This window comes from Populus alba, chromosome 8, assembly GCF_005239225.2.
Source record: "Populus alba chromosome 8, ASM523922v2, whole genome shotgun sequence".
Taxonomy (NCBI): domain Eukaryota; kingdom Viridiplantae; phylum Streptophyta; class Magnoliopsida; order Malpighiales; family Salicaceae; genus Populus; species Populus alba.
In genome coordinates, this window is record NC_133291.1 from 11444876 (window position 1) to 11464099 (window position 19224).

Sequence of the window (19224 nt, forward strand, 5' to 3'; positions counted from 1 at the left end):
GCGTCGCAGCGGGAGATATTCCCCTGGTCATAGTCGGTGCTATGTGATGTACGCTAGGTCAGCTGTTCCCTTCCACCCACATCGTGCCACCTACAAAATTCAGTCGCAAAGGATTTAATTGATTGGGCCTTCTTCTTTCTCGTGCACACGCCATGCCGCATCTTGCGCAGCCCAGTTCACCTTTTCTCTCATTTTACACTAGTCAAGTTCAGTCCCTCTAATTTATCACGATCACTTTATTAGTCCATATAGTATGATATATAATTAAATAGTCTCCCCAGCCTAATCAATCAACTTTAAAAGGTAAATGAGCATGACATGATAAAGAAATTGTTTGATATTGTGGGAGGAATTGTTTTTTAAAATATTTTTTTATTTCAAAATATACTGAAATAATATATATTTTTTTATTTTTTAAAATTTATTTTTAATAATAATACATCAAAACAACATGAAACACAAATAGATAAATAAATTTGGGGACAGCATGAAGTATTTACAGGTCAATAGGAGGATCGTTCCACAAGTCAATTAAATGACAAAAAATTTAACATGGGTCTTTATCCCGTTGACTCAAAACTAAAGACATTGAATTTGTGTTCAAGATAGTCTAAGCAGGATGTTGGATAAGATGTTCTAAGCATGTAATACAATTTCATACAGAATATTACAGCGTGGACTTTAAGAGTTAAGAATATATACAGAAACCATATAGGAGGTGATCAAATAATAAAAATTAAAAATTAAAAAAATTTACTCTTTTCGTGATTTCAAGTTTGAGCGATGTGGTTGCTTATATGATAATCACTAAAGATTTATATGATCGTTAACTTCAAAATCCGTATAATTAATCGAGAAGTACGCAAGCTGGCCTGGATATATATATATATATATATATATATATATATATATATATATATATATATATTATAAAAACATTTGTCCATTTTATGTCTTAACCAGTCCTTTAATAACTCAAGAACATTCTTGCTCCAATTCTTACTCCATGTACTTGTTGATAAAGCAAATGTATACTTGTTAATATTTATTTAAATTTTTTTTTATCTTTTCGGTGATTTGATGATAGAAAATATTATCAGAAACACTTAAAAAATATATGAATCAAGTTATATTTAAAGTCTATTTAATGTTATGGTAACGATGGCTTTTCAAAGTGTTATTTATTTAAAAAATATATTAAAATAATATATTTTAAAATTTTTAAAATTTATTATTAACATCAACATACCAAGACAATTAATAAACATGCGACTGGTTACATTATTAAACAGATTCTTAAATGTATTTTTATAAAAAGTTTTGAGTTGAATTATTAAATTTATAAGTCCTGATGATTTACAAGTATAAAAGATTGAGATCTCACATTCGAGGTTTATTTTTTTAATATTTATTTTTTATTATAAAATGGGTAAGAATATTATTTTAAATATGAAAAGGAAAAGAAAAATATTTTGAAGAGAACAACTTTGTGTTAGGAAAAATTTGGTGAATACAATGACCAACAAAATCTCACTTTAAGTCTTTCTCTCTTTTGAAATTGCCTTTTTTCCTAGTGTTTTTCAAATTTGCAGTTAAATGCTTTTTTACAAATTCTCATGCCATCAAATCAAAAAAAAAAAAAAAAAAAAAAGAGTAGTAAAAAGTATTGAATATGGGCTTTATCGAGCATAGGGAATACTTTTTTTCTCTTGCCAATTGCCATCCACACTCAAGATGTCTCTCTTCTCTTTTGACTCTTCCATCTATGGCTCAAAAAGTTTCACGTGCCTCTCCTATCTATTGCATACAAAAACTATATCCTTTCCTATGATTCTCATACAAATAAAATGATTCGACTACTTTAGTGTACGGATAGATTATGAGCTTCTAAATTCCATGAAAAGTAAAGCCAGATTTTGTCTGGGTATTGGTTTATATTGGTTCGTATAATAACCGTATATAGAAAATTTTATACATGATTAATATTTATAAAAGATGTTTAAAATACGCATTCAAATTCTTTATAATTAGTATTCACACCTTCTTACTCATACATGTGTCATACATGTCAGCCAAATGCATGCCAATATTAGATCAATATTTATATCTATATTTTACTATGTTATAATAGGATTATGAGTTCGATGATTATGATCATCATATCAGACAAAAAGGTTGTAAATTAAATAGATTATTACAGATTATGCGTATATAATCCCCTGTCTTTTGTGAGTGTACAACTTGCCAAAGCCATAAACACAATCACATGGTGGCTAGCTATATTTTTATGCTGATCAAACCCACATGGAACATGATCCAAGAAGTAAATGGTGTGTATCAGATCATGGGCAAGGAACAAGTTATGCGTGCACATGGGATTGTGGCTAAACATAGGTTCGAACCTTATCGTATAAACTTATCATTCATGCGGTGTTTTATATGTTTATTAAGCTTGGATAATGTTTAGTGAATTTTAAAAATTAGTTGGGGTGCGCACAAACTAATCCAAATATCCCGAGTTATAGAAAAAAAAAAGGATACGTGCAGAAACAGACCCACATGATGGGATAGCAGATGACTGACCCACATGGCATTAAAAAGGAAGGAATTGGCTAATGACCGAGGAGCTGGGTTATGATGGCAGTCGTAAGGCAAAAAGGAGCAAGTTCAAAGCTCAATTTGGCAGCAGACACTCCTCTCATGCAACACATAAAGTGAAAGCAACTACAAGCTTCAATATTCTTTGCAACTCTCTACAAGCAAAGCCAATCTGCCAAAATCTCTCTGTTTGTTGTATTTTTTTACCTTTTGAGTCAGATTTTCACACTAGACACCGGTTCTGTTTTTCGACGAATTTGGTAAAGAACAAAGAAAGGTCGTGCAGACTAGCTAGAGGTTGCATTTGGAACCAAACTCCAAGAAAAATTCTTTTTTCAATGGTTTTTTTTTTTTCCCACGCCTCGAAGTCTTTCAAAGAGTAAGTGGAACTGTAGCATATTTCTTCTTGAGAGATGCATGCTTTATCTTTGATGACGTAATTGTCTTAATCAATTAACTTAGCTTCTTGAAAGAAAAGAGAATCACAACTAGCTAGGTGCTTATTTACAGCACCCTCCCTAAGTTTGGCAAGTTGAATGGTTCAGCACACAAACAGACACGCCATTGCAGTACAAGTAGAACTTCCTTAATTAATCCATCTAGGATATAGATTGTTACGTAAGAGCAGGTCCTCTTGACTGCAATTTCAAAGGGAGTCTTACAATCAATATTGAGAAAATCACTAAGGAAGTTGTGTGTGTGTGTGTGTGTGTAGAATTATCACTAGAAAAGTTACTGTAGAATAGAAATCTTTAACATGGCATACCTGTTTAAATATCCTGATTCTAGCTAGCTAGATGATCACATCCGACTCTTTAATTAGCCTCAATTGTACATGTATGTGCGTGTTTCATTGATCTTCACTGGTGCTTTCTTGTGAGCTGCGAACAGAATATAAAAAAGAGACACAAATTGAAATACTGAACATAATGCAAGATTGCCAGATTTTGAGAGGTGAAGAGCTGTAGTGGGCTAAAGATACCAGGCCATTGATTGAAGTTGCATAATTAAGGGTTTCCAGCTAGCCAAGAGGTTAATTAGCCTGTGATTTTGAGTTGGGGGGAATGAAGCCTGGTCCGAGATCACTCAAAAGATGAATGCGTGCGCTTCAGGTGAATGGTCTCGAACCAGACAGCATTCCCCTCAACTGTGTAGCAACGAAAGAGAGAGAGACTGTTTGATATTTGGCCATGCATTGTTCTTTCATGGGCCCTTATATACGTGAGAGCTGAGGATGAGTTAACAATGGACTATGAGTAAGTATCTTTTTGTGGGTCATATATTGACATGGAGTCCCACTTTCTACAGCTTCCCTACCTTCTAATCATGCTTTCACAGAGTGTTAAAGAAGAAACTTTGGCTTTGTTTGCTTTGAGTACCCAAATATTCACTTTGCTTGTTGCACGCAAATTGTGATCCTCTCTACCTATATAGGGATTGAACTGTACAACTTTTAACATTTTTGGAATGTCTTGGCATCTGAACAAAACAAAAATCCTTTGTACAAGTACAAGGATTTTGAGTGTATATATTGCGGATTGAGAATTGAATGATACAAACACCTAGTTTGGCGGAGAAAATCGAGGACACTTGTCAATGATTGATAATAACTGGGCTCAAATCGCAGGGATTTGCGTACAAAATTGAGGTCAAAGCAAGAACTTTTGTCCGTATCTATCGAATAACAGAAGCATACCAAAAGCTTTCTCCCGCCTGCCTCGCCTCTCATCAGCACATCTCATATGCAAATTGATTATCCAATGGAATAAGGTACGCTCGTTTGTAAATTAAAGAAATGTACTTTTTAAAAAATCCCATTATTAATCACTTCTTAAGGAACTAATTAATAATATCTCGTATTGGAGAACCTATAATGAAATGAAAAACCCGCTAAAGAAATGGGACTCATTGATGCATGATGATCTTGACAGGGGTGTTTAAAGGATATCTCTTTTGGTTTCCCACTTGAGGAAAAAGGGTAGATAGGAGGTGAGAGAAGCTTGTCATCAATGTTTTCCCTAAACAGTTCGATTCCAAGCTTAAATGTAAAGAAATACAGGTCGGCCTGTAAAAGCTTTGAACAGAGCCATAAAGAAGGGTGGAGGAGTGGGCATGAGAGGGAAAAGTATGGGGGAAATAGGTTTTATTAAGTGATGCATACTGTGTAACATGGTTATTGCCATGTTTGTAAAAGTTGACCACTTGCAATTCAATTTTTTAATGAACCATCTGTTACTAAAAGATCAAGGATCAACAGGCTTGGTAGAGATGGGAAAAGGAATGGGAAAATGACACTAAAGATACATGGCATTGCTACGAGAAACAGCTTTGAAGTCCTCTGTTGGGGTCCAATACCATAATTAGTGCATGAAAGATAACAGTAATGTCCTCCTCGTCTAACAATACTGTGTTTCTGCTCGACATACAGTGGTAAAATCTGATAAAAAAAGAGAGAAGACAGAGTAAGTATTAGATTGTAATTTGCAATACTGTACGCTTCCTAATACCACTTCTCCTGTTCTCCCTCGAACAAACTGGGAAAAACCATAGCAATCTACTTCTCAAACCATTGTGCTCCTGCGGCCACAAGTCCCAAGGCCTTCTCCCTTGCACCAGAATCCGAACAGTGGGAAAATATGAAAACTGATGATATTTATGCCCAGGGCTAGCAACATCATCCATGTCAGAAGCCTCGTAAGAGAACAATTTGCTTTTTAATTTATTTATAAATTGTCTATATATTATTGGATCAGCTTTACACAAGGACTCGGAACTTCCTCGATGAGATTCAAAACAGAACATCAGCACTAACGCTTTCATAAGTAGGCTCTACCTCTCACAACCTTTCTCATAGATTCAAAATCGAGATGATAAAGTGGAAATAAAAAAACGAACCCACTAACCACACCAGTTTTCAAGAATAGAACATTTCGCATACAATGAAGTGTTCTTTGGAAATCTGTAAAAGGTAACCACGAGTTGAAGTTTGACTGGCTTGCGTATGCTAGCTGAGATATTCACTCGTTAGTCGATTAAATAGATTTAAAATCGTTTCCTAAGACATTAACAGAGAACTGGAGTTACTATTGACCAATAAATTTCTTATATGCGTTACTATTTACTAAGACAAAAAAGTTATAAAAGATTAAAAACCATGTCATTTTTTTTACTTTAATTAATTCTTTCTTCGATCACATCCGAACATTTTTTTTTCTCTCCAAGCATTCTATAGCTTAAAGCTAAACTCGATTTCGGTTGGGTTTACATAAAAAGAATCGAAATTAGACACCAAACAGTTCCGGTACAAGGCATAGGTTTTACCCGAGTTTTCTCAGTGGCAGAGATTTTTTTTCCTTTTGTTATAAATGAGGTTTTTATCATCAAAGCTACGAGGCAGGAGCTCACCCTACTACGAAAGCATTACGAAAAATCGAGGAATTGTAACAGGAACACAAGCAAACAACAACGTCTAGCTATAAGAATGGCAAAAACTCCATCAACTACAAAAATCTGAGAATCTGTCTGGAATCCCTCACAGCAGCCACAGGAAATCTTGTATCGGACAAGATTGAACATCTGATGAGTCAAAACAGCGTTGCCTGAGCTCTCAGATTTGTGAATTCTCATTTCTTGAGCACCCTGTTTCGTGGATGCACAATTAGGGACAATCTCTTAATGCAACAACATTTGGGACAAAAAATTGACAGCTGCACTGCCATTCCAGAGCTTAAAGTAGACCCAATTTTGATGCAAGTCCTTTTGACCAGCTATATTTTTTTTCTCACCGCAAAAAAGTCTCCTTTTGCTGTTTGATTACCAAAAACACTTGAACACAAGGTGCTTTACTCTCTATGGGCATCTTTTATTTTATTTTATTTTGCTTTAAGAGCTTTTCATGATGACGCTTACTACAATTATGCAAAACAAAGATTTGGCAAAGGCACAAATTTCCACTCTAACAAAGCACAGCCCAGCATGGGGGACCCCCTGCCTCCCTAACTTTCCATCCCCTGTCTGCGTGTGACATACCATTCAAGAACACAATCAAACAAACGACTATTAAGTACACAAAATCTTCGTTAAATTCAAGTTTTTCTATCAAATGGACAATTTCCATTTCTTTTCTAGTCCTCGGATTGATAGAAAAGTAAAACCAGATAATTCAAATACGTAAAATAAAATAAAATCAATATTGGAAGACCAGCAGTTTGTGCCACACTTGCCTGTGTTCTAAATAAAAAGTTCGAGACCAAGCTGTCTGCAGAAAAAAGGGAATTGTTTATATAGAAATCATAAGTTTTCATGGATTCCATAAACAAGGAAACAAGCCGTTGCAACTTATAAAGGGGCGACTTTAACATTCTTCAGAACAATCACCAAAAACAAGAGAAATTGGGACATTTTGCTTCATATATATTAAGATCTCACACAGAATTAAGACTGGGCATCAATGCCCCATTAAAGCATTCAAAGGCCAATTGTCAAATTACAAAGATTCAAAAAACGTGAACCACATTTCTACGTTGGAAATTTTTGTTTCTGGGTACGCACCAGATGAAAAGTTTTATAATTCGTTGCCCCACTGCATAGGCCAAGGAAACCCTGTCATTCCAGATTACTAAATCAGCTGCACTTTTTAGTAAAATCACTGCTTGAAAACAGAGAGCTTGAGCAACCAATGAACATTTTAGGAAACAGAGCTGACCTCCGAAGATTTGCATTAGGAGAAACGCACTCTCTAAGTGGAAGTGCTTGCAAGAAGTAGGCAGGTGGTTTATGACCAATGGGGGACGTACAGCTCGGTGGTTTGCCTCATTTTGTTTTCGAGCCTTGTACATCTTTTCCGTCTCAGTCACAACCAACCTTTTCACCTGTTGGAAAAATAAATGATGCATTAGGACAAAACGACCTAAAAGTAGAAGCAATTACAAGTATTTGAAGGTATATAAAAAAAAAAAAAAAAAACACTTAAAAGAAAGGCAAATTCACTGAGCATATAGACTCCCTGATATAGTGTAATTATTGTTTTGTTTTTTCAAACAAAATAAAATTAAATACCTTGATATTGAAAATATTTTGACTTTTTCATACAATCCATGTCTTTTTTTTTTTTTTTTAAATACAGGTAAATAACTCAATTATTCTTAAAGTTAATTTTTGAAACTAACATATAAGGATATTTATGTCTTTCAAAAGACAACTTTATTCTTAAAATTAAAAAATAGAAGTGCATCAAGGGGTCTTTTGGATTTTTTGCTACAATTTTTTTGTTATTACCGGTTTCACTGTGGCTATTGTTTTTTCTATGTTAATTAAATATTATTTAAATAAAAAAAATTGTTGGCACATGGATTGTATTCGCTCACTTTAAAAGGCATATGCAAGGTCTCTTGGCAATCAAAAATATCCTTTTGCCATGTCATTGAAAAACACCGTTGCATTCTCTTCTTGTTAATGTAGCGCAAGTCAGTGGTGATGAGGTGATTTGTTGTTAGTAAGGCTTTTTTATTATTTTTAGTTTCTCTTTCTCCTAAAAAAGTATAGCTTAGTCCTTTTTATTATTGGTATTTCAACTCTAGCCTTTATTCTTTTGATTTTTAATTTTTGTTCTTGATTTTTTTGTATTTTTTTTCTAATTTCATCATTCAATCTCAATTTTTCATGTATTATTATTTTTTTTAATTTGGTCCTTATTTTTTTTGTTTTTATTTTTTTCTTGGCTCTTTTGTAAATGTTTTATTAATTTTCAATTTCATCATTTACTTCATATTTATGATATATTATTTTTTTTTCTTATTTGATTCTCATTCTTTTGACTTTTCTTGTTCTTTTGCTAAAATTATTTATATTTTTAATTTCACCTTTTAATAAAAAATTTATAGTTTTTCTTTAATTTATTTTTTATTTTTATTTGTTTAATTACTATTTTTTTAGATCCTTTTGTGCAAAAGATCTTTTTTTCTTGATTTTATTCTTCAACATTTGATTTGTTGGAGATTGAGCTTTATAGTTTTTCCATGTATAGTGTTTATAGTCTAATGACCTAAGTCACGGGTTTGGAGAGTTTATGAGGTTGACATATTTTTTTCTAGCTTATTTTATTTTTTGATTTCATCATTTGATATTTTTTTTAAAGGTTTTGTGGTTTTCTTCAATTTATTTTCTATCGGGTTATCCCGATCTTAGGACTTGAGACACGGGTTTGATGGATTAATCTAACTTGACTCAACTTTTATGGTTCAGGTTACATGTTTATTACGTAAACTTGGGTTGACTTTAGCCCTTTTTTCTATCTATTTTTTACTTAATTTTGTTCTTCCATATATAATTGATTAGAAATTAAATTACGTTTTTTTTTTTGCTCTTGAAAAATAATTTATTTTCTCAAATTATTATCTTTGCTTATATAGGTAATTTTTGTTTGTTTATTATTGTTGCCTATTTATTTATTATAAATTAAAATAAAATCAAATTATTTAGGTTATAATCCGAGTTGTTGAGATTTTTTTATTTTTTAAAAAATTACTACATCTAAATATTATTTTTTTTATAAAAAAAAAAGGGACTCTTAACGTAGCCCGAGCCCACGTTCAGTTTTGTCTATGTATAAACGAAATTTGATAAATTGAGAGTGTAGACGTATTCCATAGCATGACAACCCGATTGCACTCGCCAAGACGTCATGCCTTTTAAGGCACGCCTGATAAGTCTTCTAAAATCCTGGAATGCGAATAATTTGATTATACATGTTAATATTTTCATTTATTTATTGAGCCTTTTTCGGTTTATAATTTGGATTTCTTTTTTTGTAAAATAACACATTAAAAAAGCCTTTATATTTATTTTTTTGCTAGAAATAATTATCCTGACAAAACTCAGTTTAAATACTAGTAAATCCTAAAACTTACAAACTAATAAAAATAATAGTAAAAGGAGAAGTAGAATAGCGTCACGTTGAGGTCCCATGTCCACCTCTAGTTTGACAGCGAGGTATCTGCATCACGACTATTCTATAAAGAGAGGCTGCTGGGCAGTTGGACTCGGAGGATGTTTTCTGGCAGTGTCCTCATCGAATCATGGGCTTTGTTTGGATATTGTAATCTTATCCATTGTGTTCCTAAATTCCAGTGAGATCTCCAACACGGCCTTCTGTTCTGTTCAAGTACATTTGTCGGAATTCGATGCATATGAAATTGTGCATGGAAAGCCAGAAGCCCGTCTATATCCCACATGTTGGCTTCCCATCTGTTGATTTTTAAGCAGTTTTTTTCGAAGATTTTAGGGGAAGATTGGATGAGGAGTTCAGGATTAGATGAGACAGGCTTGAGAGTGCAAGTATAAATTGATGAATTCTCCCACTACCAATGGGGCATGCTTGTGTTTATAATTCTTGCTTGATTAACCGAAAACACCCAAGTGCCCTTCAGGTATCTTCTTTTTATTTACTATAATCCGTTCGCAAATGTGATAGTAGTTTCTTTTCAAATAATTTTTTATATTAAAATTCATGTTAATAATTTTTGTAATTTTTAAAAATTAATTTTAATATTAACATATTAAAACAATCCAAAATATACAGGTCATATTAAATTTTAATAAAAAAAAATTAAAATTTTTTAAAAACACAGTACAAACAGTATCTAAGCATGCTTGTGTTTAGCACAGCACAGCACAGCATTTCCTTCCTCAACTTTACCCCCTCCCTCTCTCAATTGCGGGTCATGCCGATGCAACAATACGTCATTCGCATCATCTGGCATATTGACCAATCTTCTTAGATTTTCTTGATTCGAAAATCAGTATCCACCAAGAACAGTTTTCCAAATTTTCTGTTGTTCTACCGAATGTTACAACGTCAACTGTTCCCTTTTCAACGACCCTTTTATCAGAGTACTACACAAAGATTTAAGAAACAGCTAGCTGGAGTAAAACAGGATCAAAAACTGGAAGAACAGCATCTTGTTTCATATTTTCCTAACCATGTGCTTCAAACAGAAAGAAAGAAAGCGAAGTATGTGCTCCGTCAGGAAAAAAGATTACTCAACAAGAGTGCAAAACGGGAATGCTTTGCATAGATATTATAAGTTACAGAAAATTTACACTTCATAAATTACATAAACATTGCAACAAGTCTTTGCAACTTAAAGGGGAACAACATTCACATGCTTCAAGCAGTCGCAGAAAGAGAATTGGCACCTTTTGTCTCTTACAAATTAAGAATTAAGAGCTCACCACAATATTAAGGCTGGACGTCAATGCCTGCATAACTCTGCCCATTAACCTCATCGGGTGGACTTGACTCATCTTTCTCTTCTGCTTGCTGGGTTTCAACTTCAAATTTGCTAATGGCATGGTCTTTCAGGACACCATGCTGAGAAACAGGGATGCTGGTATCTTCTCTGGAACTATCCTGACTTTGTTTTTCTTCATCATTGAAATCTCTTTTCACTTTGTCTGGCTGAGATGAGTTCACTCTATTATTGCAGCTCTTCCTTCGGCCCAACTTTGGTGATTTTGCACGTGTTGGTGGCAGCTGACATTCAGATGAAGGCACATTTGTCAAGATATAAATCATAATAAACTTTTTATCCTGGGAAACTTGCATCTGTATATGATCTTCAGTCATCAGTCACTGCTACATACTCTGATGATTTAAAATTAAAAAAATAACATCCCAGAAACCTGTTCGATAAATCTTTACTAGAACAGCAGGTGGGGGGGGGGGTATCTATATGCACTACCTTTTTTAGTTCAACCTTAGGTGGTGGCCCTTCATGGTAGAAACTTGGCATTGGGTTAGCCTTAAACGTCAAACTCTTCCTTAGTTGCTTGATGGCTGCCTCCTTCTCTTCCTTGAAATTTGTCACGTTGAAAAGACAAATCAAGAAACATTTCAGAATCATTTGCTTTGACAATGTAATGTCAACCACTAAACTTGACACGCGAGATAGACTGAGTCACTCCTAACTACCCTTTGCTATCAAGCTGCTTTAAGTACTTTACCTTGGTCCTTGCTTCACTTTGGGTTTTCTCGGCCTCCAATGCTTGATATTTTTCCTCCAACTTTGAGTAGAACTAAAAGATTTAAACATAATAAAACTGTTATGAGTCTTGGCCTTCAGGTATGTTTCCATCCCAAAAACTTGCATTGAAAAAAAAAACGAAAACAACAAAACAGAACTTCAACTCTGAATGATACAAAGAGATCAAGGCAGCACCTCCTTCCGCTTTTCAGCCCGTTCAGTGCATCTAAATACAGGGGCTGCTACGGCAGTTGCCTTGGACATAATAGGCCGTGCAGATGCTGTGGTACTATGCAGCGTCAAGGAATGAAATCAATTTCAAAAGGAGAAATCAAGCAACAGAGGTGACAAAAGTTTAAGAAATGAACAAAAGAATCTAGTTCCAACTTAATCTGCTAGAAAGAGGATACGAGGAAGTGACAGAACAATTATCTTCCTCATCTGGATGCTTCTTATTATTTGGTTGCAATGGCTCCCTTGACACTGAAAGTGGCTGCAGTTAAGCAAACAAGAATTCCAGTATCAACTAGGAGTACAGTTTTCCGATCCCTTAATTATATTAAGACATGATTTTCTAATATATCTGAAGTTCACCACTGCATTCTGAAAAATATCTTGTTCTTCTTCTTTTTTATTTTTTTGAGAAAAAAAACATATCTACTTTGAAAGCTATGCAGTAAGCGGTTGATTCTGCTACATGAGCTTCCTTAGAAGGCTAAATTAATAATTACTAACAATTTTACGGCCAGCCACCATACCTGGTTCTGCTTCGTAGGGTTTTGACGTAATACATTGTTTGCCTTGAATGATTTGTTCACACCATTGGTGATATCAGGTTCAGGCCCAGAAGGACGAATTCCTGATGAAGCACGCTTTTCAGTTGCTAGGGCAAATGGCTGAGGAACAGTGTGTTTTGTTTGAGCAATGGCAGCAGAAGCAGGTTTTGATACACGCTTTATAGATGATTTTGGTTGACCAATATCCTTTGATTTTCTGTTTACTGCTTTAACCTTTTTCACTTTTAAGCCATCCTCAAAATTTGAGCATACAACATGCTGCCCTTCCTTGTTTTTTTCAGCATGGGAAAGTTCGGTAACCTCAACTGAGACTTCAGTGGTACATTCCTTCACCTCATATTCCTTTGCTTCAGTACTCTCCTCTGAACTATGGAGCTCAGGAACCCCATTGATAGGTTCGTAAGACTCCAGAACACCATGATCATGAGGAACAGTTTCATGAGTTTGATCATGGGAGACACCATTTGAATATACGATGACACAGTCTGGCTCCTTGTCCATGCAGATGTCAGTAACTTCTATACCCATATTTCACTGGATCAAGACATACAAGAATCACATTAATAATCATACCATGTTGCATATCTGTGTCACAGGAGAACCTTTACTCCATCCCCCTCAGTTGCCCCCTTTTATTTTAGAAATTCTTACAAAGCCACTGTTAAAAGACCACCAACCATCTGAAGCTAAACAATTTCATCTCTCTAGCCATCCCTTTACCTGCCTTAATCCATGGTAGCTTTAACAAGCATGCAAATTTATGCAAATTATTTAAGAAAAAGAAGCAGCAAACACACACAATCAAATTCCTTGACAACAAGAATAACAGAGGCACATAAATTAATGAGCACCAGAGAATAGGAAGTTAACAAAATAGGTATGCCCAATTCGTAATTATGACAATAAACCCAAGTAGACAGACCCAAAAAAACACAGAAACCAGAAATAGAAAAGAGTCCCATTTTCCATTCAAGCAAAAGAGAGAACCAAATAAAAAAATAAATCCAATCTGTATTATTTCATCTGAGCAAATTATTTCATTCAAAAAGGAAATAACTTTATTCGTTTTTCAAGAAGAGTTTAACAACAAATCATCTCATACTGGAAAATGATACACACAGCGGCAAAAACAGCACTCATTCTTTGAGCTTGAAATCATACAATACAACCTATTTGGGAAAAGAAAACAAGGAGACTCTTATTAAACAATAAGCATCCTATAAATCTCAAAGAAACACAATAATTTCCACTCTCTAGGAAGAACTCCGCTGTACTTAGAAAAATAAAGCTTCAATTTTCTGTCAGTTTCCTGTGCTGCATTTTCTCAGCAATCAAACATACATAGAACCAGATTTATTTTGCAAACTTAAAAAGAAAACTATATTTTCCAGTAGGTATCCGAGAAGAAAATCATAGCTAAGTCGAAGAGAAGATAAGAAGCAAGCAAAACGACACCGAAAGGATCGTAAAAGCAAAATGCATTGATGAAATCAAACCCACATTACATTCCATGCATGCAATGTAGGATGAGAAACAGATCCAGAGTGAGAAATTGAATCAGAGGGTGTCAAATTCGTAAAGAACTCACATTTTTTAGCCCGATCTGTCGAGGAACAATATTGAAAACTAACCAAGGTTTGTGTTTGTGGTTTTTTTTTTTTTGGCTTTTGTCCTTCGCGTTCTGTTTGCCTTATGGAGCTGTGTTTTCTGTTACTGGTTTCTTTTATAGTCTTTTTTGTCTTTAAGCGCCTCTGGTCGGTGTTCGCTCTGTCATTACACGCCGTTACTTGCTTTTCCCAGTTTGAATTTTGAAATTTGAGTGAACTGCAATTTTAGGATTTCTATCTTTTACTTTCTTATATTTCAATATCCCTACTTTTAGTTTGTCTATTTCAGGGATTTACTCCAAAACTTTTGCCAATTTACAACTTTTTAAACCGCTTAGGTAAATGTTTTTTGAAATGAGTCAAATGACACTATCCACACAGTAACTTCTATTTTTACTATTTGAAGGACGTGCTCATCATTTAATTATAGAGAAAATCAAGCCACATCTAAAAGACAAAATTAATGATTTTAAATGATTAAAAATTGCAATTTATTTCTTTAATTTTTTGGCTGTGTTATATATATATATTAAATGGAATATCTGTATATTCTATTAATAAAGTCTCTCGTTTTTAATATAGTATTAAAGCAATCGATCTTTCTATTTTAAGTTTTCTTAATATTTTTTTGCCTTATTAGCGGACAGTTTTCTTCTCAATTGCTACTTGCTGACCATTAGTTTCTTCTTATCTTTAGTGTTTGTTTCTTAGATAATTTTTATGATTGTAGTTTTAAAAATTATAATTTTTAAAAAATAAATTTTTTAAAAAATATGGTTAGCTGTTATTAGTTGGATTTAGATATGTATTTGGTAAAAATTATGGTTAAGGTTTACGTACAAGAAAAAACATGTATAAAAATGTTTGATTATGGTTGCTTTTTAAAAGTGTTTTTTATTTAAAAATGCATCAAAAATATTTTTTTTATTTTTTTAAAATTATTTTTGATATCAGCACATCAAAATGATCTAAAAATACAAAAAAAAAAATTTAAATAAAAAAAAAATTAAATTAAATTTTTTTAAAAATACTTTTAAAATGCAAAAACAAACAGAGTTTTATGAAATTCAGTTAAAAAAAACATGTAAAAATTACTTTAAAAAAAACTGTGTTTCAAACTTAATGTTTTGATGGGTTTCACAATATAAAACGCAGTTTTGTACGTTACCAAACACCTAATTGTATTTTTTACACTGCAAACACAAAAGCTAAACCTAAACAAATGAACCCTTCCTTTCTTTTGTTAACCCTTCTTATTTTTGTCATTTTCTTTCTATTATTAGATACATCTCTTATTGGAAATTTCTTTTATTAACCCTTTTTAATTTTTTGCCAATAAGAAAACTATTGATTAAGTGATTTAAACTCTAATCCTATAATTTACTATTCTTTATATATATATATATATAAACCATTTTTTTTATATTATGCTTTTTATGGCATTTCTTTGTTTATGCTGCATTTTGCATATTATAAACTTGAGTAAAATTTAACTTGATTTTTTTTATTTATAGAGTTAAATATTGTCCCATAAAATTATTTTCTTAGTTATTATTAGTTTGAATACCCTTGGTCTATTGAGGTTAATATACTTTGGATTCTAATCCAATTAATACAATCACGGATTATAAAAACAAAATCAATTGCCACATCCAATAATAAAATTAAATATTTTGAATAATAAAATTAAATATTGCAATTTATTTTCATAATTCTTTGGTTTTATTACTATATATACATTTTAATTGATTGATTATAATCATACATTCTATTAAAAGTTTCTTATTTTTAACACTCCTGAGCAGGTTATAGTCTACAGTGTGCGAGGCTAGGTGAATGAAGCCTGTCTATAGCCTTAAAATATGATTTTCTCTTTGGAAAATGATGCTTGCTTTTGGTTCTTTTCTTTGATATTTTCATTAATGCATCACTGATTTTATTTCTCGATCCTCCACACACATATATGTTTTAAGTTATTTTCACAAGAGATCAATTGTACATGTCTATCTACATATATTATCATTTCTGGCATGCGGAAATTAAATTTATCTAGATATTAGATTGAAAACAGATAATTATCTGTATCGAAATTGATTATATATTCAGCTATTGTATAGGACGGTGCCAGGTCCCTTTTGTCAGCAAGAACGCTACAACAGGTGACAAATATTCTCGTTCAAGAAATAGTTAATGGCTAGCTCGTTGCTCTTATGTCCATTGATTATCTAGCTGGCTATTGCATGGAATATATCTATCACACCTACCATCCTCAATCTCATACACACGTCTTCATCTTTTATTTCTCATTGGAGCTGGTCAACAAAGAGAATTAATCACCTTACAAGGATTGGATCAATCTTAATTTATTCAATGCTGACGCTCCTAGCATTTATTTTTTCTGTGAACAAGGAGGAGACGACGAAGGGCGATTTAACTACTCCATGCATGGAAGGCAGCAGGGCCCCATCGCTCCGAGAAATCTATGGAGAAGCTTATCACCTGTTATTTGATTTTTAGAACAAATCTTGTAGAAGAATACCAACCGAACCATAGTTATATATAAACTAGGTTATCATCTTCGTTGCAAAGGCGAAGTCCAGATAGGAATTGCTAACCCCGTTGGCAGATGGCTTTGTCTTTTCTCTCTTTTAAACAACAACCTAGGGTTTTCACAGAGAATAACCCTTTCGTTTAGACGAGAATCTCTCCTATCCTCTCCATCACCGAGTACAAACCATGAGTCCCTTCTATTATTTTAAAAACAACAGAGCATCACTTTACTGAAAGCAGCTTTGTAAGCATATTACTCTTTTCAAAAATAGCCTACTCACTTAGAATCTGATTTAAGAATGGACGAATAACAATCATGAAGTATAATTTAACTGGTTAGGTTTTAAAATTATTTTATAAAAATCATTAATTTAAATTTTATGAACATTAAGATCAGTGAAAATTTACATAATCATTAATTTTAGGTCTTGTTTGATTAATCGAGTGTATATAAGCTGGTCCGGAGATCTACATTAAAAAACAAGGACAAATGATCATACAATCGGCTTAGCTTTAGATCAATTCATGCTATTTTTTCAATGGCATTAGCTAAATCTTAATGATATTACTATGAAAAAAAGAAAAAAGATGAATCCATTTAATTTTCTCGGTGTTTAATATTTTAAAACTACCACTGACAATAATGAAGAGAGTTTGAGAGAAACAACGTAGTTGCGCAGGTGTTGTTTTCACTTGAAATAGTGAGACGGGAAACAAGGAGCCCACTTGGAAATCGCATCATAAATCTGTTCATGCAAATAGAAAATTTCATATTTATCTAAACGTCCTAAAGATAATTTTTTTTTTTTTTTTTTTACGGAAATTGGCAAAATCATTTGGAATGTTTGGCTTTGGCACTGTAATATTTTCAAGAAGATGTTCTTATCTTAACCAAAAAGCAATATATAGAAGAGAAGACGTTCCATCCAGATAATTGCAATGGCCCCGTCCTTGATTATTCCTGCTTAACCCTTTTGATAAAGCCCCGACATCCTCCATTTAATTTAATACACACTTCTTTAATTTTAATTTAAGCTAATTTAAAATATTTAAGATTGTTTTTAAAAGTAATTTTGGTTTAGAAATATATTAAAAAATATATATTTTTTAATTTTTAAAAACTATTTTTAACATTATCATATTAAAGTAATATGAAATCATTAAAAAAATTAATTTAAAAAAAATTTAATTTTTTTAAAAAACAAAAATAAAATTCAGAAACAAACTATCCCTGTACCCATTTTATTAAACATAATTCGGTGTCCTTAGCAAGCAAGAAAGACAGACAGGTGATTGATTGGCGTTGTTGCTTCCACATCTACCTTAGACCTTTAGCAGGTAGCTAGGCCTTCACCATCGCTGTCCAGGCAACTAGTTTAGTCTTTTTTCACTACTGAAAGCTCAAAACCATGTTGGTGGCAAACATCACCCACCCGTATAGGATAATTGGCTGCCATTTAATTCCACGAACGAGCTTTTTAGCTTCGTGAGAGGGATCAAACGAAATTAACCTTGTGGTTTCTACGGACTGAATTGATCACAATTATAAAAATACTCTTAAATAATATTTATATAGTAATTTAATACTTTCAGTTTAACTTATATATATTTTATTTGTATTTAGGTTTTGACCATGCATTCATAATATACAGATTATTCAGAATTCTAGTCTTCTTTTTGTATTTGATCTTAATAAGTTTAACAAATATAATATTATTTTGATATTCATTTTCTTAAAGTTGAAATGCTCCAAAGCAAGAAGCGAATTTTATTATAATTAACCATTTTGTAGAGCCAAATGGAGTCCGAGCTCCGAACGAACTCTTCTGCAGGCTCGAAGTAAGTGAGACGCGTAAAGGCAGTCATAGGAAACAAAGATCATGAGGCAATCATGGGAAAAGACAGGGGGGAGCCCGTGAGCCGTGAGGCTGTGCTTTTCCACGGGTTTGGAGAGACCGTGAGTGGAGTAAAAGGAAGGGTGGCATTTTAAGGCATATATTTTAGAAGAATAATGATCACGTATTGGACCCCACATACATATATACCCCTCCATCATGCCATTAATCTTGAATTCCAAGTGAATGATCTGATCATCAAGTGGTTCCCACACTTCCTAGATTGTACCTGCCATGATCGATCTACAAGTAAAATTTTCTCCCGTCTCTCTTCTTCTTTTTACCGAGTCCATATGCATTAAATTGCTAAACGTAGAGCATGAAAGAAAATTCGTATAAAATTTGTAGAAACGAGACAGACCAGCGTTGCAGGTGAACTTGGTTAAGGAGGATTGCCAGCATGAAAACATGACCGTTGCCGAGTGGAACGCACCGTATCAGCCCATCCCTTTTCCTTTACTTATACGCACCGTTTCAATAAAATGTGTAGCTACCTGCGCTGAGAAGAATGCCGAGTCAGGATTCAGTTATTCTGCTACTGCCAATATTTGCTATCAGTTGTCACAGAGTGGACATGGACATAATGAATGAGAACAAGAATTAATCCAGCTGTGGATACTCCTCCTCCTCCTCCCTCCTCTCCCTTCGTTCTCTCCATTTCTCTAGTATCTTCTTCGCTCTTCTCTTAGCTTAGCTAACCAAATACGAGGGAAATCACTCCACTGGATTCAGTCCAGATCATAGGAGGTTTCAT

General features: G+C 33.4%; 1 protein-coding gene across 3 annotated transcripts; it reads right to left on the minus strand.

Moving 5' to 3' along the window:
• Window positions 1-10610: 10610 nt before the first annotated feature.
• Window positions 10611-14162, minus strand: LOC118056944 (protein WVD2-like 3). 3 transcript variants are annotated; one of them, XM_035069396.2, is made up of 7 exons: window positions 14007-14162; window positions 12380-12952; window positions 12032-12114; window positions 11817-11910; window positions 11602-11673; window positions 11340-11450; window positions 10611-11131 (listed from the first exon to the last, which is right to left on the minus strand). In XM_035069396.2, exons 2-7 carry the CDS (start codon window positions 12944-12946, stop codon window positions 10838-10840), a joined length of 1221 nt encoding a protein of 406 aa, XP_034925287.1. In that variant the 5' UTR covers window positions 12947-12952; window positions 14007-14162; the 3' UTR covers window positions 10611-10837. The 3 variants fall into 3 exon arrangements, with proteins under 3 accessions (XP_034925287.1, XP_034925279.1, XP_034925292.1); XM_035069388.2 differs by having other exon boundaries at window positions 12380-13138; window positions 14007-14154; XM_035069401.2 differs by having other exon boundaries at window positions 12380-13142; window positions 14007-14100.
• Window positions 14163-19224: the final 5062 nt, after the last annotated feature.

Excerpts from the sequence above, each read along its gene's own strand:
- LOC118056944 (XM_035069396.2), bottom strand. The coding sequence starts at position 12,946 with ATGGGTATAGAAGTTACTGACATCTGCATGGACAAGGAGCCAGACTGT. Across the intron at positions 11,674-11,816 it reads GGGCTGAAAAGCGGAAGGAG|TTCTACTCAAAGTTGGAGGA; the intron begins GTGCTGCCTTGA and ends TAAATCTTTTAG. Across the intron at positions 11,132-11,339 it reads CTAAGGTTGAACTAAAAAAG|CTGCCACCAACACGTGCAAA; the intron begins GTAGTGCATATA and ends TCTGAATGTCAG.